General features: G+C 34.5%; 1 protein-coding gene across 7 annotated transcripts in view; it reads right to left on the bottom strand.

The window, feature by feature from the left end:
* The window catches only part of SCLT1 (sodium channel and clathrin linker 1), a 257,508-nt gene that overhangs the window by 199,599 nt on the left and 32,384 nt on the right, over positions 1 to 25,525 (bottom strand). For all 7 annotated transcript variants that reach the window (XM_047855214.1, XM_047855220.1, XM_047855217.1 and 4 more), the window contains exons 5-8: positions 23,141 to 23,196; positions 10,657 to 10,792; positions 2,418 to 2,540; positions 200 to 265 (exon numbers count right to left, since the gene is read on the bottom strand). In XM_047855214.1, the coding sequence (XP_047711170.1) occupies positions 200 to 265; positions 2,418 to 2,540; positions 10,657 to 10,792; positions 23,141 to 23,196 (381 nt within the window). The remainder of the gene's footprint in view (positions 1 to 199; positions 266 to 2,417; positions 2,541 to 10,656; positions 10,793 to 23,140; positions 23,197 to 25,525) is intronic.

Raw genomic sequence — 25,525 nt, 5'->3', positions numbered from 1 at the left:
TTAGCTTTAGATCTCCAGTAAGTTTTGTGAATTCTGTCATGCTATTGAATGTAAAAGATAAAAAAGAGGACTGCCTACTTATCTTAATTTCACGTAACACAGGATTTTCTGTTACTGATTTTTATTAGCATAAATAATATTTATAGTGACAATTTCTAGTTTGTATAAACAAGCACACTAAATGGATACTTTCACTTACCATTTCTATGTTCTCATTAGTAACATGAAGTTGCTTGGTCAGTTGTTGAAAATTGGTCAGTTGATCCTATAGTAGGAAGGTAGAAGTGTACATAAATAGCATTCTGTACAACAGACATAACCTGTATGTAAAATTAACCTAAAATCAAGTCTAAATTCATTGTGCCTAAGTTTAGATGAAATTACTTGCCTTTCTGTTATTGTGTGAATTAACAGTTGAAGAAATAAGACAAAAACTTTTAAAAATGATTACAAAAAATGAATGTATTTATTTTTTATGTAAGACCACTATTTCTAAAAATTGGTTTATTAGTAAATAGACATGCTAAGAGAGACATTGCATAATTTTGGAAAACTACATTCAAACCTACTCAAAACCTATAGCATAAAACCCTGGCACAGGAATTATTGTCCCTCTATCCCCTTTTAAAATTCTCATGGCTTGAATTTTTAAGTTATGTCATTATCTGTTATGATCCTGTTAAACACAGTATGTGCAGGGGACACAAAATTGGAAGGGGCTGTTAATATGTTGGATGACAGAATTAAAGGCTGATAGATAACTGGGGAAATAAGGACAAAGTATTATTTGTAAAGTCTTGTTCAAAAAAAGAAAACTAACTGCATAGCTACAGTACAAGAATAAAGGTAAATAACACAGGACTTAGTAGATTGACCTAAATGAGGAAAACAGCCTCAAAGAACTAGATTGTATTAGAAATGGTTTCTAGATCTCAGAAGTAAAAGCCTTTTCTTTTTGATAAAATGCTATCTATCTATATACACATATCCATACATAGACACACTTTCAATTTTTTTTTTTGACACAGAGAGAAAGAAAGAGAGGGGTGGGGGAGAGGGAGAGAATGGCAGGGAGGGAGAATCTTAAGCAGGTTCCAAGCTCAGTGTAGATCCCTACATGGGGCTTAATTCCATGACTCTGAGATCATGACCTGAACTGAAATCAAAGGTCAGTCACTCAACTGACTGAGCCACCCAGGCGCCCCCACACTTTTGAGTATAGTTGACACACAATGTTACATTAGTTTCAAGTATACAACCAACACAATAGAGAAGTGATTCAACTTCTCTATACATCGTGCTATGGCTCACCATGAGTATAGCTACCATCTGTCACCATACAATGTTGCTATAATATCACTGACTATATTCCCTATAATGTGCCTCTTATTCTTGTGACTTATTCAGTCCATATCTGGAAGCCTGTATCTCCTCTTCACTCCCCTTCACTCATTTTTCCCATTCTCCCCACTCCCCTTCTCTCAGAGGTAAACGTCTTATGGCTCAGACTCCATATGGGTTATTTGCAAACCAGGGAATATATAGAAAAATCATTTTGTAAAGTGCAAAGCATCATGTAAGCATTATTATGACTCCTTTAGGTAAAAATTCCCAATAATGCTGATGATAATAGGAACAATCTTAAACTGGAATTTGAAAAGTCCATAAATGAGAATTAAAGAAAGGTGTGATAACCAATGTATTTACATAGCTGGCTTCTCAAAACCCACAGAAAAGGAATCAGAATTGGGATTACTCTACAACTGTCAATGTTCCCAGCAGAAAAAGAATCAATGGAAGGATAAAGGAGGCAGATTTTTCAAGGAATGGATGGTCTTGTGACATGGTAAGTTCATGTCAACAGAGGTATACAGCAAAAGCTTAATGTCCACTTTGACAATATAAAAATCATTCTTTGGATAGAAAGAATGCCTTAATAATCATTAAGATCTCTTCCTATTATAAAACTCTAATCTGATTAACCTATGCTAAAACACTTGATACCTATCTTAGAGGTCACATTAAGGGTGTTAATATTTTCATCTTACATGACGTTGTCACTATATTTGAGCAGGTTTCTTCACTGGCCATGATCTAATGAATAGTTTCTGTCTTAAGCAAGGTAGGAAATTAACAATATAAAAGTTTGGGGGTCCATTTATACAGAATCATCTTATACCTGCTTCTTAGAACTAAATACAGCTTCCATTGCTAATTTATATTATAAAACCTAATGTACAATAGGCACTGCTTTGACTAACTGTCCAAGAAATATCTAATCAGGAAAGATCTATTTAACATAAATAACACAATGGACACTTAGGCATTCCTCTTCAAAACTGAGTTTCTCCAGAATGAAGATATATAAGAAAACTATGAAAACTGATATGTAAGAAAACTATGAAATCCAAGATTACCTTTTGTTTTTGACTTTCAACTACATGAATCTGGGCCTCAGTCATATATTCCTGGTAAAGTCTCTGAAGTCTGTCCAACTCCTGAGAAGCAATCTGCCAGAGTTCCACAGCCTGAGTTTTTTCCTATAAAACAAAAAGAATCAAGAATTCACTAAATTATTAGTAGGCTATTACACAGTACAAATGAATCATATTCTTTTACAGAACGAATTCTTATATATAAAGTCACAAAAATATAAATAAGACTGTGTAAAGATGGTATAGTCGTACTATTTTTGATGATATGCACTTTGTATTTTTTTTAATCTTTTTTTTTTTTTTCTTGTCAGGAGGAAGGGCAGGGGGAGAAGGAGAAGAGACTCTCAAGCAGGCTCCATGCTGGGCATCAATGCAGCACCCGATTCCATGACCCTGAAATCATGACTTGAACTGAAATCAAGAGTCTAGACACAACCGACTGAGCCACCCAGACGCCCTGATATGCACTTGTGTTAATAACAATTTAGAGAAGAACCCAAAAGATGAAATTTCTTATGTTGAAATTTTTTTATTATTTCATAGCTAAAATTTAACTTTTTAATTTTTTTTAATGTTTATTTTTGAGAGAGAGAGACAGAGCATGAGCAGGGGAGGGGCAGAGAGAGAGGGAGACACAGATTCTGAAGCTGGTTCCAGGCTTTGAGCTGTCAGCACAGAGCCCAATGCGGGGCTTCAACTCCTGAACTATTGTTGATAGTGCTGCTGTAAACATGGGAGTGCATGTGCCTCTCTGAATCAGCATTTCTGTGTCTTTGGATAAATTCCTAGCAGTGCAATTGCTGGGTTGTATGGTATTTGTATTTTGAATTTTTTAAGGAACCTCCATACTGTTTTCCAGAGTGGCTACAACAGTTTGTATCCCCCCTAACAGTGCAAGAGGGTTCCCATTTCTCCACATCCTCGCCAACATCTGCTGTTTCTGGAGTTAATTTTAGCCATTCTGACCAGTGGGAGGTGGTATCTCATTTGGATTGTGTTTCCCTGAGGATGAATGATGTTGAGCATCTTTTCTTTGCTTAATTTTTTTTTAATGTTTATTTATTTTTGAGACAGAGAGACAGAGCATGAGTGATGGAGGGGCAGAAAGAGAGGGAGACACAGAAGCCAAAGCAGGCTCCAGGCTCTGAGATGTCAGCATAGAGCTTGAGGTGGGGCTTGCACTCACGAACCATGAGATCATGACCAGAGCCAAAGTCAGACGCTTAACCAACTGAGCCACTAGGTACCCCTTGAGCATATTTTCATGTGTCTGTTTCCATCTGGTTGTCTTCTTTGGAGAAGTGTCTATTCATGTCTTCTGCCTATTTCTTCACTGGATTATTTGTTCTTTGGGTGTTGAGTTTGAGATGTTCTTTATAGATTTTGGATACTAACCCTTTTTATCTGAGATGTCAATTGCAAATATCTTTTCCCATTCTGTTGGTTGTCTTTTAGTTTTCTTGACTGTTTCCTTTGCTTTGCAGATGCTTTTTGTCTTGATAAGGTCCCAATAGTTCATTTTTGCTTTTATTTCCCTGCCTCTGGAGACATGTCAAATAAGAAGTTGCTGTGGCTTAGGTCAAAGAGATTGGTGCCTGTTTTCACCTATAGTATTTTGATGGTTTCCTGTCTCACATTTAGGTCATTCATCCATTTTGAGTTTATTTTTGTATATGGTGTAAGAAAGTAGCCCAGTTTCATTCTTCTGCATGTTGCTGCCCAGTTCTACCAGACCCGTTGGCTAAAGAGACTTTTTTCCATTGGATACTCTTTCCTTCTTTGTTGAAGATTGGTGTATTTGTGGGTCCATTTCTGGGTCTCTATTCTATCCCATTGATCTGTGGGTCTGTTTTTATGTCAATACCATACTGACTTTATGATTACAGCTTTGTAATACAAGTTGAAGTCCAGGATTGTGATGCTCCCAATTCGTTTTCTTTTTCAACATTACTCTGGCTATTTGGAGTCTTTTGTAGTTTCATACAAATTTTAGGACTGTTTGTTCTAGCTCTGTGAAGAATGCTGGTGTTATCTTGATAGGCATTGCACTGGATGTCTAGATTGCTTTGGGTAGCATCAACACTTTAACAATATTTATTCTTCCATTCCATGAGCATGGAATGTTTTTCCATTTGTTTGGATATTTTTCAATTTCTTTCATAAGCTTTCTATAGTTTTCACCATACAGATCTTTTACCTCTTTGGTTAGGTTTATTTCTAAGTATTTTATGGTTTTTGGTGCAGTTGTAAATGGTACTGATTCCCTGATTTCTCCTTCTGTTGCTTCATTATTGGTGTATAGAAATGCAACCGACTTCTGCACATTGATTTTATATCCTGTGACTTTGCTGAATTCACGTATCAGCTTTAGCAGGTTTTTGGTGGAGTCTTTCAGATTTTCTATGTAGAGAATCATGTCATCAGTGAAGAGTGGAAGTTTGGCTTCTTCTTTGCCAATTTGGATGCCTTTATTTGGTTTTGTTGTCTGATTGCTGAGGCTAGGACTTCCAACACTACACTGAACAACATTGGTGAGAGTGGACATCCCTGTTATTTCTGATCTCAGGGGGAAAGAGCTTGGTTTTTCTCCATTGAGGATGATATTAGCTGTGGTCTTTCCTATATGGCTTTTATGATGTTAAGATATGTTCCTTCTATCCCGAGTTTTGTGAGGGTTTTATCAAGAAAGGATGCCATGTTTTGTTGAATGCCTTTTCTGCATCTGTAGACAGGATCATATAGTTCTTATCCTTTCTTCTATTAATGTGGTGTATCACATTGATTGATTTGCAAATATTGAACCAACCCTGCAGCCTAGGAATGAATCCCACTTGTTCATGGTGAATAATTCTTTTAATGTACTATTGAGTTCGATTTGCTACCATCTTGTTGAGAATTTCTGCATCCAGGTTCATCAGGGATATTGGCCTGTCATTCTCCTTTTTAGTGGGGATTTTGGTTTTGGAATCAAGGTAAGGTAATGCTGACTTCATAGAATGAGTCTGGAAACTTTCTTTACATTTGTATTTTTTGGAACAGCTTGAGTAGAATGTCTGGTAGAATTCCCCCAGGAAGCCATCTGGCCCAGGACTCTTTTGTTGGGAGATTCTTGATAACCTATTCACTTCTTCACTGGTCTGTTCAAGTTCTCTATTTCTTCCCATTTGAGTTTTGGTAGTATATGAGTGTCTATGAATTTGTCCACTTCTTCCAGATTGTCCAGTTTATTGGCATATATAGTTTTTCATAGCATCATCTTACACTTGTACTTCTGTGGTGTTGGTTTTACTCTCTCCTCTTTTATTTGTGATTGTATCTATTTGGATCCCCTCTCTTTTCTTTTTGAAGTCTGGCTAGGGGGTTATCAATTTTTTTTATTCTTTCAAAAAGTCAGTTCTTAGTCTCATTAATGTTTTACTGTTTTCTTTTGGATTCTATTTATTTCTGCTCTAATGTTTATTATTGCCCTTCTTCTGCTGGCTTTGGGCTTTATTTGCTTCAGCTTTTCTAGGTGTAAGGTTAGGTTGTGTATTTGGGACCTTTCTGACTTCTTGAGATAGGCCTGAATTACAGTGTATTTTCCTCTTAGGACTGCCTTTGCTGCATCCCAAAGGGTTTAGACTGTTGTGTTCTCATTTTCACTTGCTTTCACATATTTTTAAGTTTCTTTTTAAATTTCGTTTAACCTATTCATTCTTAAGTAGGATGTTCTTTAACCTCCATGTATTTGGGGGCTTTCAAGTTTCATAGTGTTGTGATCTGAAAATATGCACAGTATGATCTCAATCTGTTTGTACCTGTTGAGGGCTGTTTTGTGACCCAATATATGATCTATTTTGGAGAATGTTCCATGTGCACTCGAGAAGAATGTGTATTCTGCTTTATTATGAAAAATTCTGAATATATCTGTTAAGTCCACCTGGTCCAATGTGTCATTCAGAGACATTGTTTCTGTACTGATTTTCTGCCTAGATAACCTGTCCATTGTTGTAAGTGGTGTACAAAACTCTCTTACAATTATGGTGTTTATCAGTAAATTTGCTTCTGTTTGTGATTAATAGATTTATATAAGTGGGTGCTTCCACACTGGGGGCATATTTACAATTATTAAAACTTCTTGGTGCAGAGAACCTTTAATTATGATATGCCTTTTTTGATTTGTTACAGTCTTTCTTTTCAAATCTAGTTTGTCTGATGAAAGTATGGCTACTCTGGCTTTCTTTCAACGTCCGTTAACATGATAGATGGTTCTCCATCCCCTCACTTTCAAGGAGTCTCTTGTAGGCAGCATATTGATGGCTCTTGTTTTTTATCCATCTTGAAACCCTATGTCTTTTGATTGGGGCATTTAGTCCATTTACATTCAGAGTGATTGTTGAAAGATATGAATTTAGTGCCATTGTGTTTTCTGTAGATTTGATGTTCGTGGTGATATCCCTGGTCCTTCTGTAGTCTTTGCTGCTTTCCACACACACAGTACCCCTTAGGATCTCTTATAGGCCTGGTCTAGTCATCACAAACTCCTCTAGTTTTCTTTTTGTCTGGAGAACTCTTTTTTTTCTCCCCTTCTATTCTGAACAACAGCTTTGCTGGATAAAGGATTCTTGGCTGCACAATTTTCCTATCCAGCATGTTGAATATTTCCTGCCACTCCCTTCTGGCCTTCCAAGGTTCAGTGGACAAGTCTGCTACTACCCTTATGTGTCAACCCTTGTAGGCTAAGGATCGTTTGTCCTTAGCTGTTTTCAGAATTCTCTCTTTATCTTTGTATATTGCCAGAGTCACTAGGATATGTCATGGTGTTGACCTGTTCTTGTTGATTCTGAAGGGAGTTCTCTGTGCCTGTTGGACTTGGATGCCTGTTTCTTTCCCCAGATTAGGATAGTTCTCAGCTATAATTTGTTCAAATAAACCTGCCCCTTTCTCTCACTCTTCTTCTTCTGGAACTCCTATGATATGGACACTCGTTTCATTTCATGGAATCACTTAGGTCTCCAATTCTCCCCTCGTGATCTAGTAATTTCCTCCCCCCTGCCTTTTTCTTTTCAGCTTATTTTCCAAAATTTTATCTTCTATTTCACCTCGTCTCTCCTCTGCTTCTTCCATTCTCGCTGTCACTGTTTCTAGTTTATTTTGCATCTCAGTTATAGCATTTTTTAATTCATCATGACTAGTTCTTAGGTCTTTGATCTCTGCAACAAGAGTTTCTCTGGTGTCTTCTATGCTTTTTTCAAGCCCAGTTGTTAGTCTTATGACTGTTATTCTAAATTCTTGTTCAGATATATTACTTATATCTGTTTTGAACAATTCTCTGGCCTTGCTTTCTTCTTGAAGAAATCTTGAATTCTCTTTTGGGGAGAATTCCTCCGTTTTGTCATTTTGGCTAAGTTTCTGTGTTTTGTGTTTCTTCTGTGTCCTGCACCTGAGTGTACTACTATATTAAAAAGGGGTCATACCCTATCCAGGCCTGGCACTCCAGGTATTTTTGGTATATGTGGTGTGCACTCTGTTGTACATTTTGGCTGCTCATCCTAGTGATCAGTACTGTGCAGAGCTCCTCTTTGCTTGTAGTGGCGGAATGTGTGGGCCTTCAACCAGATGTGCTTTAATGTTTTTGATGAAGTAACCAACTCACCCCCCAAAAAAGGAAAGAGGGTGGAAGTCTTATCCCATTAAAAGAGAAAAATGAAAAGGGAGAAAAGAAACCCAAATAGAGAATCAAAAAACTATAAGGCCAAATTCAGGGAGAGAGAGAGGAAAATAAAGAAGAAGAGAAGTTGGAAAAAGAACAGAATAAAAATGACTATAATAATATATTATATATATATAATATATTATTATTTATACACACATATATATATATGTATGTAAGAATTGACCAAAAACAAATCAGAAACTTTGAGCCTGATTCCAAAAGAAACATTAAAAGAGGGAAGAGAAAGAAAAAGAAAAGAATAAAGGAAAACAAACAGAAAAACAAACAAAAAGAAACACTTGTGTGTTGGTGCCGGGGACCAGTGGCTGTGCTGGTCTGGAGGAGAGGCCAGCTGTGTTGTATCAGTAAGTCTTCCTCCATTAAGTAAGCAGTTGCCATATGGGCAGAGTTTGGTGTAACCTGGTCTCGCCTCCACTAGGGGCCACTGAGGTGCTCTCTTAAGTCCCACTGTGTTGGTGTTGGTGTTGGGGAGAAAAATGTCAACTCCCCAATCTCTCTTCCCTGGACTGGGTATCTCAACCCACGCTGTTCAGGCAGTCCTCACAGAATAGTTAGGGGAGTCAGCTTGCCCTGATCCACAGTTCCTGTGCCTTCTAAGTGCTCAGCTGGGATTCATAACCCAAAGTCTCAAAGGACCCAGCTCAGTGGGACTCCTTTCCCCCGTTCTGGAGTAGAGCCACCCGACCCTGCTGATTTAAAAGGCCTTTGGCTGGCATCTGCAGGGTCTCTTTTCCTTGGGGAGGCAATATACCGTCTTCACAAAGTACTCCAAGAAGGGGACTGTTCTCTCCCAGTACTCCTCTGAGATTCTACACCATGCTATGTGCTTTGGAGCTGGCTTCCTCCTCCCCAGAAGCATGAGCCAAGGCTTCCAGCTTGGTTCCACAGAAAGCCACGCACTTTTGAAATCTTGTTTCAGCTTCTAAGGCTTTTTTGCGAAATAGAACCTGGTACTCTCCATATTTTTTGTTCCTCAGTCTGTGGTCCAGAGAAGTTTTCCTTTTGTGCTAATTTGACATTGGAATTTCACAGCCCCTCTCTTTCTCTCCCTTTTTTCTCTCCACAGAAGGGGTTCCCTCCCCTCTGTGCCTATGCCGTTTTATCTCCCCCAATTCACATACATGTACTTGGAATCTGCCAAGCTGTCTCCCTACAACAGTGGAGATACTCCTGCCACTCTGCATATCTATTTCCTGGATGTTCAAGTGATCTGACCGAAATAGAGCTATGTTTGAGGGACAAGGAAAATCCCAGTCCCTCTACTTCTCTGCCATCTTAACTTCTCCCTCTCCAATTTCTAGTTCTTGTTTTTCAGTTTTACTGAAGTATGATTGACAAATAATCATTGTATATACTTAAGGTATATTAACAGAGGGTTGTTTTACATATGGTCTACCACAATCTATTAAGGACTACAGAGAATTGTACATTGTGCATCAGCTTTTGCTACCTGGTTAGAAAGCATTCAAAAGCTTCAATTAATTTTCATTCATTTCTATATAAATATTTAGGAATCCTGATAATACTAGTTTGAACAGAGTAAAGAGCATGCTTTTTCAAATTCCTTCCCTTTACACATTAAAAAAATAAAATTAGAGTTAAATACATGCCCCTTTATCAAGGTACATATAGCCTGCCTGATTAAATTCTCAACTTCACAAGTATAAAAATTTTAAAACCAAATTTCTAGGATATAAAAAAGTGATTTTTCATAGATAACGATAAAATCAAAATCACAATAAAGAATTTGTAATCTCCATTTATAAATGAGGAAACTGAGGCACGTAAGTAGAAAGTAGAATGAGATTCAAATCCATACAAGTTATGAGATGCCTAGAATAGAAAATTATAAATTAAAATTAAACTCCTTTATGTATAATCACAAAAATGTTCAGTGTAGAAAACAGGATATATGTATGTATAATATATATATATATATGTATACCAAATACATATATATACGTATAACAAATACATATATATGTATAACAAATACATATATGTACATATATATATAACAAATACATACGTGTGTGTGTGTGTGTGTATATATATATATATATAAAAACAAATATTTCAATTACTATGAGGGAGGACAAAAGGAGAGAAAGTAACTTGGAGAAGTATAATTTTGAAAAAATATAATTCTATGATCTTAGAAAACTGAAGAGAACACAGTATGAAAATAAAACACAGAAAAATGAAAAATGTAAATTTAGGTGAGTGAATAATTTTAAAAATTTTCTTGGGAATTAAAATATTTTAATAAGACATAAAAATCATGTCAAAAGCTTTATGATTCAATTAAAACATACATTTTGTAACTATATAACAATTTAGGGAGGGTATATATTATACGTTTTGTTAGCTGTTAAATGTTTCTTGTAGAAAATCAGTATGTATTAATTTTGCTGTTCCACTATTATCATTCATAAATAATGATTAACAGAGATTTAAAAAATTCTGTTAATTCAGAATAAAATTTTAAAAATATATTTCACTCACTTGATTGGCTAGTTGTAATTGTTCTTGAAGATTCCTGACTGTTTCATCATCTGTATATATATCATTTCCCATATCTGTGCCAAAGGGAAGGGTCTCCAGTTGCTTTTCAACAGCATCTTTTAATTCACTGTGCAACCTTCAGAAAAAAGTTAACACAATAGTAATATAAATTCATTTTACTAGCAGTAATCACTTTCAGAATCAACTAAAAAAACATTTTGGTCAGAAATCATTCTTTAAAATGAAAGTTCTTCACACAAAAGTCATTTTTTTTTTTTTAATTTTTTTTTTTTTTCAACGTTTATTTATTTTTGGGACAGAGAGAGACAGAGCATGAACGGGGGAGGGGCAGTGAGAGAGGGAGACACAGAATCGGAAACAGGCTCCAGGCTCCAGGCTCCGAGCCATCAGCCCAGAGCCTGACGCGGGGCTCGAACTCACGGACCGCGAGATCGTGACCTGGCTGAAGTCGGACGCTTAACCGACTGCGCCACCCAGGCGCCCCACAAAAGTCATTTTTAAGTAGCCCTCAAAAATTAGAAGTTTTAATCACCATTAAATACTGCACTACAAGTGTAAAAATATAACAATTTCAAACGCACTAAATTGTCATAATTAATTCAAGCATAATTCAGTTTGTCCTAGAAAGATTTAAATTTTTCAAACAGGTAAAATTCAGATATTACACCCTATTAATTGATGAAAAAGCCATTCAGAAATGTAAATACAACAATGGTTTCATCTAGTCAATTAAAAGGAAATGTGATATAAAATTCTATAGAATTATTTATTTTTTCCATTGCATTTCATAAATCTCAGCTGACTTACTAGATCCAGTTAATAAACAGAATAAAATTGTTGCTGGCTATGAAATCAAGACTATTAGTAGAGGCACAGTATTCAGCTAGACCATAACTCTGAAAGCCTTAAATTCAATTTTAATGTTAACATTAAAGTAAATTACACATATGTATTATGTTTTAAACAGCTACCAAAAAAAAAGTTATAGAAAGGTACATCTAAAAAGACGGATTAAGTGTTTTATTTTAAAACCTAAGAGGAAGAAAAAAAAATTGTAATATCGGAGAAACTTGAAAACCCTTAACTCATACAATTATAAGCAGAAATGTTATTTATAATGAACATATCTCATGGCAAGTTTCCCAAAGAAACTGCCTCCACCTATTTAAAATAAAGACAATTATCTACTGATATTAAAAAATCTCCATTGAAACTAGAAAACTTCAATTTAATATTTAGAATATATTTATTGAAAACAAAGTTCATCAAACACAGTTTGGATAATTTAGGAACAACAAGAAATTACTCCCTAAGGAAAGTACAGAATTTGCTAATTATTTCCTAGTTAAAAATTTTAAAAGTATTTAGAATTATCAATAACACAAAGGTTCATATTTTAAAATATTTCTAGTATTTTATGTTTTTCACTTTTATTCAATTTTTAACTCTAGTTCTAGTATAGTTAACAGTGTTATATTAGTTTCAGGTGTACAATATAGGAATTCAACAACTGCATACATTACTCAGTTCTCATCACAAGTGCACTCCTTAATCCCCATCATCTATTTCACCTATCCCCCCACCCATCTCCCCTCTGGTAACCACCAGTTTGTTCTCTATAGTTAAGGGTCTGTTTCTTGGTTTATCTCTTTTTCTCCCCACTGTTCATTTGTTTTGTTTCTTAAATTCCATGAGTGAAATCATACAGTATTTGTCTTTCTCTGACTCATTTCACTTAGCAACTCTAGCTCCATCCATGTCACTGCAAATGGCAAGATTTCATTCTTTTTTTTTATGGCTCAATAATATTCCATTGTCTTTATCTACAACATCGTTTTTATCCATTCATCTATTAATGGACACTTAGGCTGCTTCTATAATGTGGCTACAGTAAAAAATGCTACAATAAACACAGGATGCCGCATATTATCTTTTAGAATTAGCGTTTTTGTATTCTATGGATAAATACCCAGTATTATTATTGGATGGTAGGGTAGTTCTATTTTTACTTTTTTGAGGAACTTCCATACAGTTTTCCACAGTTGCTGCACCAGCTTGCACTCCCACCAACAGTGCACAAGGATTCCACATCACTGCCAGCACCTGTTTCTTGTATTTTTGATTTTAGCCATTCTGACAGGTATAAGGTGATATCTCATTGTAGTTTTGATTTGTATTTCCCTGATGATGGGTGATGTTGAGCCTCTTCAGATGTTGGGCATCTGTATGTCTTTTTTGAGGAAATATCTGTTAATGTCGTCTGCCCAGGGTTTTTTTGTTTTGTTTTGTTTTTTGGCTTTTAGGTTTACTTATTTGAGAGAGAAAGAGAGAGTGAGCATGAGCAAGGGAGGGGCAGAGACAGAGAGAGGGAGTGAGAGAATCCCAAGCAGCCTCCACACTTACCACAAAGGCTGACGTGTGGCTCGATCTTGCAAACTGTGAGATTATGAACTGAGCCGAAATCAAGAGTCAGACGCTTAACAGACTGAGCCACCCAGATGCCCCAATATGTTGAAATTTAATATAATTACTACTATTTGGGGCCTTAAATCTACTATCTTAGTATTTGCTTCCAATATGCCCTATTTTGATATTCTCTCCTTTAATGCTTTCTTTTATTTTAAAAAATGTGTTTATTTTAGATGACTCTATTTAAAAGACTTAATTGTTTAGCAGTTTTAGGTTCATAGCAAAAGTGAGCAGAAAGTACAGAGATTCCCTAATATATCCCTTGACCCCCTTGCCATGACCTCCCCCACTATCAACATCCCCCACCAGAGTGGTACATTTTTGCAACTGGTAAACCTACACTGACACCATTACCCAAAGTCTATAGTTTACATTATGGTTCACTCTTAGTATTATAAAACATTCTATAATGACGTGTATCCATCACTATAGCAGCTTATAGAACGGTTTCACTGCCCTAAAAATCCTATGTGCTCTGCCTTTTCATCCCTCTCTTCCTTCACTTCCCTCCCCGCAGCTCCTGGCAACCACTGATCATTTTATCATCTCCATAGTTTTGCCTTTTCTAGAACGTCATGTAGTTGGAATGATACAATATGTAGCCTTTTCAGACTGACGGCTTTCACTTAGTAATATGTTTAGGGTTCCTCCATATCCTCTCATAGCTTCATAGCTCATTTCTTAATATTGCTGAGTAATATTCCATAGGCTGGATGTACTACAGTTTATTTATCCATTCACCTATTGAAGGACATCTTGGTTGTTTCCAAGTTTTGGCAATTGTGAATAAAGGCAGCATAAACATTCATGTGCAGGTTTTTGTGTAGACATAAGTTTCCAATTCCTTTAGGTAAATACCAAGGAGTATGACTGCCAAATTGTTATAGTAAGATGATGTTTCATATTTTAAGAAACCACCAAATGGTCTTCCTAGGTGACTGTACATTTTGCTTTCCCACCAGCAATGACTAAGAGTTCCTGTTGTTCTATATTGGTTACTTTTTATTATTCTATTTTTCTACTTTATTAACTTGGCAGTTATATGATCCTTTACTTTCACTGTCTACCCTAGAGATTAAAACACACACACAGAATTAACAAAACTCTAAAATAAATAAGTATTCTATTACTTTTGGGCAATGCTGAAACCTGAGAATACCTTAACTGTATTTACCCTTTTCCCAAATTTATGATATTGCTGCTTTGTATTTTAATTCCCTACAAATACTTTAGAAACATTATTATTGTTTCAGAATAGTTAATGTGATATTCATTACACTTTCTCCCTTAGTTACCCTTTCCCCTCTTTTTGTAGAATATCCTTTTAGGATTTTAATTTTGCTACTGGTAATTTTTTCAATTTCTTTTCATCTGAAAATGTACTAATTTGACTTCTAGAAAAACATTTCACTAGATACATAATTCTAAATTAAGAGTCCTTCTTTCAGCACTTTGAAGATATTGCACTGTCTCCTGATTTCCATCATTTGTTGAGTAGTCAGTTTATGTCTTATTGCTATTTCTTTGAAGACAATTTTTCTGCTTTGAACATTTTTAAAAATGGTCTTTAAATTTGTATTTAATGTTATAGCGATGTATCTAGATATAGATTGTTTGCTTGTTTTTGTATTATCCAGCTTATGATACATGCTGTTTCCTTAACCTGCAGATTGAGGTCTCTCTGTCCTCTCTTTCTCAGGCTTAAGTTATATGAATTTTAGTTTTCACTATTTCTCTTATGTCTCTTACATTATTTCCTGTATTTTTCTATCTCCTCATCTCTGTGATCTTCACTCTGAATATTTCCTTCAGACTTGGACTGTATTCCATTAATTCCCTCTTCAGTTATGTCTTACTTCATTACCATATGTTTTCAGTTCTGAATTTGTTTGGTTCCTTTTTTAGAGTTCCCTATCCCCTTATCAACATTCTCAAAATTTTGTCTGTTTTCACTGAACATATTAAGCATAGTTATTTTAAAGGCCAATCCTGTGGATTTTTTTATATTGTCTGTTATTTATCATTGTTTAAAACTATGCTCTTTAAGATATGAGCCAGATATTACATGGGGAGATATTTTGAGGCCTAGCAATAATGTTATCTTCCTATAAAATGGTCCTTTTTTTTTTTTTTTTTTCTTCTACATGTGGCTAGTGGCATTTTCGATCTCTGAACAGAGATTCAGGTAATTCCAAGCTATGTTTTAGATCTTTTTAGGACTACTAGATTTTTGGGGTCACTCTTACTCATAGGGTACCCCAACCCAATGCCCGAAAGCTTACTGAGCCACTGAGCCTCTAATCTGATGGGCTCTGACTTTCCATTTGAATCTCTCTAGCTCTGTTAATTTGTTTCAAGCCCCATTTTTCAACCTTTGCCTACTCCAGGATAATGAGATATACCTATGAAGGCAGCTCCAAATGCAGGCTCATATCCATGGATTTCATTATTTTCCTGGTCCTTCCCTAGAATTCTCCAATGAGTTCATTTAAACAGATCTGACTGTTGTCAAATATCTGTCCCAATTTCCTAGTTTTTGTCTAGAATTTCTAGTTTTTGTCAGAAGGAGTCTGATTTACCTAGTCTGCCATCATTGTAAACAAAAATCTCTAGTTCACTTATTTTCAATTTTATTTTTCAATTAACTACAAATGTTCTGAGTACTAGTTTGGCTGCATCTCACTAGTTTGATATGTTGTTCATTTTAAGAAGTTTTTAATTTTTTAATTCTTTTCATCTCAGGAGTTAGCTGAAAACGTAGTTAAAAATTAGTTGTGCCTGTTTTTTGTTATTTCAAACTTTACTGTAGGTGTGATTTATGACTTTTTAAATTTGTATCTGTGTACACGATGAGTAGGGTTTGCAGTCCATGTCTATGTTTACAAAAGTTTCATAGGCCTTTGAAAACAACAGTATATTCTTGTCGGTTGAAATGAGTGCATACAAACATATACCCACATACTCAAACTTATTATTTGTTCTTTCCTCTATAGCCTTATGCTTATTTTTATCCTACAGACTTATTTTTGTCCTTATTTTCTTTGAAAGATAATTGTAATAATATATTTGTAAATGCTTATTAAATGAATTTTATCTAATTCTCCAAAGGTATTAGAAATATAACTGAGAAAATAAAACTATTTAATTACCACAAAGATTTAAGGAATTAATCTTTTTCAAAGCATTCCTTTTTTATGTTTTTTGAAAGTTAGACACTAATAATTATGTTCAACAAACATTTGAAGGGGTATTACATAGAAGATAGTAAGAGTTCTGGTTCTCATTGTATTTATTCAAATATATAATAATTAAGTCAAAATGTAAGAGCCTGAGGAAAATAAAAAGAAGAAAGTTCCATTATTTTGGACAGCTTGATAGTAAGAAGAGAAATCATACAAAGCTTTGTGGAGGTAAACAATATTATCCTTATTATTAATAACTAGTAGCATTCACTTTTTCTGCTGCCACCACTTATTAGTTGATCTCTACTTTCTAATGCAATTTCTAGAAAAATCCAATCTTACTGGTTTAGCTAGTTGCAAAACTGATTTGCTGAGGGAACAGGTAAATATGCCACAGTTAGGAAGCTGGACAATCAGGAAGCAACTAGACCTACTGCTGGTTCCAAGATCACACATTCTTAGATGAGATCCTGGGATTAGGATTACTGCCAGTTAGGATAACCTGCAGAACACCTTGCTTTAGCTTCAACAGAAGTAGCTGCCCAGAATTATCGGCTCTAGAGCTACTCTACACTTGTTAGATTCTCAACCACAAAAACAGACCTCAGATACTGCTTCTCTTCCTACTTATCTCCTAATTTAGATCTCTTACAAGTACTTATTGTTAGCAGAACCTAATTCATATCCTGAACTAGATTTCAGTTTTCCAGCCTCTTGCACTACAGGAATACACACTTAAAAGAGGTTGGAACAGCCAATCTATATCATAGCTGCATTACTTACTATGACTGCACAACTTAATTAAATATGACCCAAAGTGATACACTTAACATATAAAAGAGTTGTTTTTTCCCCCCATGAAACCTGGACTGAAAATAAAAGGCTCAATGAAGATGAGTCATTAAAGAACTGCTAGTGAATTAAGGTAAGTAAAATAACTACAAAAACTCAGGAAAATTATAAAATCACAGAAGATCAAAAGATCAAAGGGATCTCTAGGTTTTTACTCTTCAAAGAAACAAACTGAGAATTATAAAGAATGCATTTTATAGTTTATGCATAAAAGATGCTAAAGCACTGTTCAACAGTGTTATGTATACAGTAGTAAATAGAAAAGACAAGGGTCTTGCTCTCGTGAAGGATACATTTTACTAGATAAGACAAAAAATAAGGAAGCGAATAAATAATTTCAAGTAGTAATAGGTGCCAAAAATAAAATAAAATTATATTAGAGAAAAAAGAAAAGGGAAGAGCATAGAAACAGCTAGATAATGTGGTCAGGGAATGTTTTCCTGATTAAAAAAACCTGAACAAAGGGAAGGAGACAGTGCCATGCAGATCTGAAGAAGAGCATTCTAGGCAGAAGAAACGGGTAAGGTGTTCTGTTAGAAACTGGTCTGCCAGGTTTAAGGAAGCCAAGTACGAAGGCTGGCATGACTAGAGATTAGTACTCAAAGGGAACTGTGGTAAGAGTGTATGTATGTACACATAAGTATACAAAAACAAACTCAGTTATAAAAACAGATATAGAGAAAAAAGAGACATAGCTCTGCCTTTATGAGATTCAAAACCTAAATTTAAAACTTTATTAGGCTTAGGATTTGGCAAACTTCTGGGGATGGTCTTCCTTACAGTGCCTCAAATAGCACAAGAGCACCAGTATTTACCATGTAATCCCAGAGATTTTTCTTTCTCTCGTTCAAAAATAGATCAAATATATTCATCTTCTGCTATTAGAAAAATGAACCAAGTTTTAGGGTTGAGAATACCATTTTTTTGGACTACTAGTAAAAAATAATGGCTTCATTATTGCTTTTATAAACACATAAATTTCTCAAGTTTCAAAAAAACATTTAACATGTGCTCATAGGATACTGTCAACATTCATGAATGAGATGATTAGGGAAGTTGAAATCAAATTTAAAACCATACCTCTGATGTATTATTAGTCAATTATCAGTAGTCAAATTATGAGAACAAATCGATGAAAATAAGCATAAAAAACAATTCCATTTTATACTGCTATTGAAATCTTCTACATCACATATTGATAATTATAATCTTAAAAATGATAAAAATCAGACTACCAGAAAATAAAAACAGTAAAATAAATAATATGCTCAATATCACTGGTTTTAATTTATTAAATAATAACTTTATATTTCTTCCTGTTGAAGTTTTAAGTTCTAAAGCTACATTTATACCTAAATAAAAACGCAAAGACCATTTTAAATTTCAAAAAAGACTGTTGCATTAAAGACCAGATAACAGAAAGAGTTTGCAGTGAAATATCACTACATGTACCAAAGAATAGTCAACTTTTTCTGTAAAGGGCCAGACAGTAAATGTTTTAGACTCTGTGTGCCATTCACTCTCTGTTGCAACAATTCACCTCCACCAGCACAGAGCAAAAGTCGCCACAGACACAATGAATGAGTGTGGCTGTGAGCCAATAAACTTTTATTTACAAATAGAGGCAGCAGGCTAAATCTGGTCCATAGGCTGATGTAGTTTGTGAATCCCTGACAAATGCAATTAAGTCTCTATATCAGTTAGTGTTTTTGTCTGTTTTATCACTGATGTATTCACTTGATGTACTGACCTGATTAGTACCTGGTACTTACTAAGTACTCAATAAATACTTGTAAGTGAATGAATGAATGAATGAATGAATGAATGAATGTTTTATTTCCTTATCTAATATTAAATTGGAAGGGTAAGTGGTTCCAGATTTGTTTCAGCAGTTCAATAATATAATAAGGATCAAAGGTTTTCTCATTTTTCCCTTCTTCCAATCTTCACATCTACCCGCATGGTTACAAACATGGCTATACCAGCCAGCTTCACATATCACTTTTAAAAATAACATGCAGCAGGAGGGAGGTAAAGCTTTCTTCTTGCCTGCCTCTCTTTTTATCAGGGAGAAAATTCTTTCCCAGAAGCTTTACAACAGACTTTCCCTTATACTTCACTGGTTAAAAGTAGGGTTACATATTCATTCCCAGACCAATCTCTGGCAAAAAGAAAATCAAACTAGTTTGAATAAAAGTTTAATAAAAGACTTATCACTTTAAAAATAAAATACTTAAATAAAAGACTTATCACTTAAAATTATGGAAGCAGTTAATTTCCCCTCAGCAAAATGACAGTGGAAGAAAATCAGAGTTAAATGAATGAAAGAAGAAAAACCGGCTCTTATGTAGGTAACAAATGATGTCTTCCATGCCCTGAATAATAACAAATAATAAAAATTAGTATTTAGAAACTTAGAAATTTAAAAATTAGTATTTAGTATTTAGAAAAATTAGTATTTAAAAAACGTAATTTTTTAAAATGCTGTACATATCTCTCCATTTAATTATCTTACCAAATTTCCTTCCTCTGTTAAGTTTTGAGGAGAAAAGATGGAATTAGAGAAAAAAGGAGGATAAAACAAACAACACTATATTCTCAACATGAACTAAATTTCAAGGAAGACTTAAAAATGGAAGGGAGGAAAATATTTTTTCACCTCTCTTAGCCTGATTTTAAATGACTTCATTATTTCCTATTTGTAGTCAATTCCCAGAAAACATACATCCACATAAAAATGTAAATATTAAAATGTTCCCAAAACTCAGTAACATAGAATTGCATACTATTATACAATCCATGTCATTGCCAGCTTCTATTATTCAGAACTGACCATGTATGAATATTTAAATATTTTCCTTAAAAGTGATAAACTCTCTTGATTTTGCAGCCCTTAATTGCAATACATAATTAAAAGTAAGATGTTGCCCTAAAAACATAAGTAAAATTCACTTTAAAACTTGATAGCATTTTCAAATTACTAAAAGTGCCTTTTTAATAAGCTCAGAATCTATTTTTCCCACTTTCCTATTGTACTAGGAATAAATACATTCATGAGACACAACCACATTACTGTTGAATAGGTGAAGGCAGATTTTTAAAAGACTAGCTTAAAAAGACCTGGACATGAAAGGAAGTTAAATATGTTGAGTCAAATATAGGAAAAAGGATCATCTCAACCATATAATACATCTTGTCTATCCCAAGTACATTAAAATACAAGAATAATCTACATACATTGGTGATTCAAAAATCTTAGCAATGTCCTTTATTAGGAATAGCATCGCTTATTTAATAACTTTTTTGAGAAAGAATAGTAAACCATAAAAAGTTAAAATTAGAAAAACTTTTCTATGGGAAAAAACACAAATGAGGAAAACTGAAAACCCAATTAAAAGATTTATGTTACACTTTGGCAAACATTGCTGGCTTAAACATATGACACTTTCAGAAATTAGAAGAGAGGAGAAATAGTGAAAACGTATTTTTTAAAATGTAAGGTAGAAGGTGACAAAATAGTCATAAGACATACGAATTCCGTGGGAGTTCTAGATTATTCTCGAGAGCAACATGCTTTAAAATAAATTAACAAAACTAAAAGGAAAGTGCTATATAATCTAGCAAAATGCAAACAAAAGAAAGTTAACTTTTAAAAAGCCCATGCTTTAAATGAATTTGGAACTAAAAAAATTTCATTTCTTTACTTTTTGGTCTAGTTACACAAGTTAACAACAAAAGATCAATCAGATTTCAGCCCAGGTGCATGATCTTTAAAAGTTAAAGTTAATGGGGCGCCTGGGTGGCTCTGCTGGTTAAGTGGCCGACTTAGGCCCAGGTCCTGATCTCATGGTTCGTGAGTTCGAGCCCTGTGTTGGGCTCTGTGCTGACAGCTCAGGGCCTAGAGCCTGCTGCGGATTCTGTGTCTCCCTCTCTCTCGGCCCTTCCCCCCCATGCATGCTCTGTCTCCTTCTCAAAAATAAGTAAACATTAAAAAAAAAATTTTTTTTAAGTTACAGTTAAGAAACTTGGGGTAGAATAAAACTTTAAATATTTTTAGTCAAAAATACTGGATCTTTATGATCATAGGCTAAGAGAGGATCTATTAGAGACACAAAGAACAACCATTAGAAAAAAGATGGACAGATTCAATTACCTTAAAATTAAAAACAAAATAGAAAATTCTGTTTATCAAACATATCAGAACCTGGGAATATATCTATGAAAATACCTATCATCTAGCATGTTGTATGGTACTGTGGCAACATTCATTCCCATTCCTTTCCATATTCCAGTCTCTATCACAGAGACTGAAAGTCCAAAACTACAGTTCTCAGAGGTCCTTATAGCTGGAGCTGTGGGTGGGATTAAAGTATCACCAGTGAGAAGCACTTGAGGGGGATATGGAAGACAGAAGAGAGGTGAGAACATTTTTCTATTGGTAAGACAGCACGCAAAACTGGATAGACATGAGTGTCACTTATAGTCAATACCCCGTGCCTCACTTTCCAATGTCAAGTCTCCAGTTTTATGGAAATGATGCTGTAGGAGTAGCAACAGAGATGGTGGCAGCACCAAAAGTTCCTGACTTCAGGATCATAGCCCCTAAATACGATCCTAAAGCTAGTGATCTAGTACCAAATGTTAAGTGATTGAATCCCTTCCTGAAATTTCTAGTGGTTATGGTTTACAGTATTGTTACTGCATTCACACAGATTGGCATACCAACAAATATTCAGAATACAGATTATATAAAGTGCTTTGACAATTTAATAAGGAAAAGATAAATAGAAAATGGGAAAAAGAAATGAAAAAGCATTTCATGAGAAAACAACACTACATGGGTAAATAAACATATGAAAAATGGTTAACCATATTAGTATTCGGGGAAATGTTAAATTATAACCACAGTAAAAAACAACCTAAGACTCAAAATAACAAAAATTAAGAAACTTGGTAAGACTAAGTGCTGATAAAAAGATATAGATCAATAAGAACTCATAAATATCACAGGTGGGAATGTAAATTGGCACAGCCACTTTGGAAATTGGCATTACACTGTAAAAATGAATATTTCATAATCTATGATCCAGCAATTTTATCCCTTGAAACTCTTGTACTTGTTTGTGCATGATACTGAGTGGGGAAAAAAAAGTTCCAGAAGACTAAATGATACAATTTTAATATAGCTTAAAAAAACCCCAGGGGCGCCTGGGTGGCGCAGTCGGTTAAGCGTCCGACTTCAGCCAGGTCATGATCTCGCGGTCCGTGAGTTCGAGCCCCGCGTCGGGCTCTGGGCTGATGGCTCAGAGCCTGGAGCCTGTTTCGGATTCTGTGTCTCCCTCTCTCTGCCCCTCCCCCATTCATGCTCTGTCTCTCGCTGTCCCAAAAATAAATAAAAAAAAAAAGTTGAAAAAAAAAAAAAACCCCAGAAAACTAAATAATCTATTGTTAGGGACACAGACACCTATAACAAAATTTAAAAACCAAGGGAATGATAAACACAAAATTCAACAAAGTGTTCTCTCTGGCAGAGGGAAAGAGAGGAATGGGATAGGGCAAGAAAACATGGGTAGATGTACCAGTATTGCTAACCTTTTTAGCTCTTAACTAGATGCTGGATTGAAGATTTTTATCAGTATGTTTTGGAACATACATGATTATTATAAACTGTACTGTTAATGATTGCTAGTATGTATAAAGTACTTATTACATACTCTATTTTCCTTTACAGTCAGCCCTATGAAATAGGTTATCTCCAATTTATAGATAAGAAAACTAAAGCACAAAAAGGTTAAGTAACTGTCCAAAGTCACAAAACTAGTAAGTAATGGACCTGGGAGTGAAACAGGAAATCAGGCTCCAGAGTCTTCACTCATAACCAGTATACTACATGAGTAAAATATTAAATAACAACAATAAATATTATCTAGGATAACAATAAAAGAAGTTAATTTATTTACCTTTCATTTTCCTTGATGACATTTTCAAGTTGTAGTTTCATCTCACCCATCTGTTTCTGAAAGATTAAAATATGATCATAGCAATACATTTTGCAGACAGTTCTCTATTAAGTAATGCATTCAAATACAAGCAGACTCTATGACACTAGTCTACTGATAAGAAACAATGATTCTTTACTTCTAACAAGTGCTTGTAAATATGGATATTTTAATGATACTTGGAACATAATAAAACATTCATTTTGAAATAAAGAGAAATATTTATATGACACAAGAAATATTTATAAATGCAACCCTATGATTTATAAATGTTCACATATATATTCCTCAGTATGTCACTATAACAAATGCCAGATTCGTTTATCTTAATTCACTGAATATAGTTTATCTTAATTCACTTTAGTTTAGATGAAGCCCATAGAAGAGCTTACATTTGGAAAAGTATAACGTTAATAGTGAAAAAAAAAATAGAGATCTTTTTAGCAGTAATTCACTTAGTCTCTTATTCACCACCACCATTAACTGTCTAAACTCTCCAGACAATACAAGGTTGCTATGGTAAACCCATATGGTCACTAACAAATACTTTAATGGGAAAAATGGTTAAAAAAATCAGTAATTAAAATACAAGAATAAAATATATATTGTAAAGAGGAGATTGGTATGATTAATTCTCTTTGAGGAGATAAAGGGATTGTAAAATTTCAACAGGAAGGAAAGGCATTTCAAGTAGGGAAAAATATGCGTAAAAGCAGAGTCAAAAAGTATTAGATAACACAGCAATAGTAGTCAGCTCTCAGTGAGAGTAAATAGGCAAGGGGAGAGTAGGAAGGAGGCCATGTAAAATCGCACTTAAACTGCAATCAATTCATGATATGTCCATTAGTCTTGATTGGGTATCCTAGGCTAAAGAAGAGAAGCAAAGCCTGGAGTGAACCTGGTAAGGGAAGGGTAGAACAGGCAATGCTCTAAGCCCTTTTGTCTCCCTTTCAACCAAAGAAGCTCAAGGCAGCTTGGTCTAGGAAATCAGTAACAGCCAACTCTAAATACAATTCTGGCTTTGGGAAAGGTGAATCTTTCCAGGTCCTTGCTGTGAATGAATCACAATTAAGCCAAAATGAATGAATTCACGATCAGATGACTGAGAACCGACCATACATAGAGCAACGATGCAATGAAAGAAAATTAGAAAGGCAGACAGCAGGTCTTGAATGCCATACTAACAGATTTGGATTTTATTGTAGCAATTATTCTGATCTTGTCATTTTTTTTTTTTTACAAAAAGTGATTTTGCACAATCTTGCAAGATATTTAAAAGTTGCAAAAATGTTTATCTTGAAAAAATATTTACTCAAATTACCCAAATAATTAGAATATATATGCAATAGCTAGGATTAAATGTGAATCATTATGGTCACACTAAACATTCTTTACTATAAAATATTTCAAAATATATTTAATAGTTGAAACAAAATCTCAGCAATAGCATCAAATATTCCCTTATTTACATTTTTTGAAGAAAGTCTTTCATATAGAGAATTATAGTCACACTTTTCTTGCTTACAAGAATAAACTATGTTTTTAGTGGGTCAATAAATCCTAAGAACTAGTTCTAATCAGTAATATCTATGTGAGCAACTGTTCTTAGAAGTAGCAGCCAGTATCTTTTCTCCTCAAAAGTATCAACTACTCTTGTTATAGACCCTTGCTTGGGCTCTTTGCTAGTTTCCTCTCTCTTGTAATTAATTCAATAATCACTCTTAGATTGAGAATGCTAAATGGAAAAATGAAGCTAAACACCTTAGTAACATAGCTGATTAAAGATATATATGAATCAAATTATTAAAAAATTAAAACTTTAATTCAAGATAACTAGCTATCCCATTTTATAACAAACCACATAATAGATCATTAGAGCAATTCTGAGAGTAAATTCAGCAGAAAATTTAAACTCACTAGCCCTAAAAATAAAAGTAAAATGCCATTTGTGCAGAGGAGAGCTTTCTGTTGCTCTTTGTCAGTTAGAAAGATTAAAAGACATCTATGGTTGGTTCAAATTTAAATGACTGCAGGCTCAAAAAAAAAAAAAAAAAAGGACATAGTACAGACTTGGAAAGCACCTATTTAACTTATCATAAAACAGGAACCGCAATTTAAAGAAATGCTTGTTTTTGAAATTTGGGTCTACAGGATCACTTTCATTACTCTTGGAAAGTATAAATAATTTCAAGTGCAATGGAAAACCCAAATTTATTTTAGAAGATACAAGCATATGTATTCTTTTAGTAAAATCCTTTTAGTCAATCCATTTATTTACAAATAGGAGATTGTTAAGCTAGATCTAATCATCTTGTTCCAATGAGACCTGGTTTATATTCATTCATC

This window comes from Prionailurus viverrinus, chromosome B1, assembly GCF_022837055.1.
Source record: "Prionailurus viverrinus isolate Anna chromosome B1, UM_Priviv_1.0, whole genome shotgun sequence".
Taxonomy (NCBI): Eukaryota; Metazoa; Chordata; class Mammalia; order Carnivora; family Felidae; genus Prionailurus; species Prionailurus viverrinus.
The sequence above is the reverse complement of the archived record's forward strand: the minus strand, read 5'-3'. Positions and strand labels throughout refer to the sequence as shown.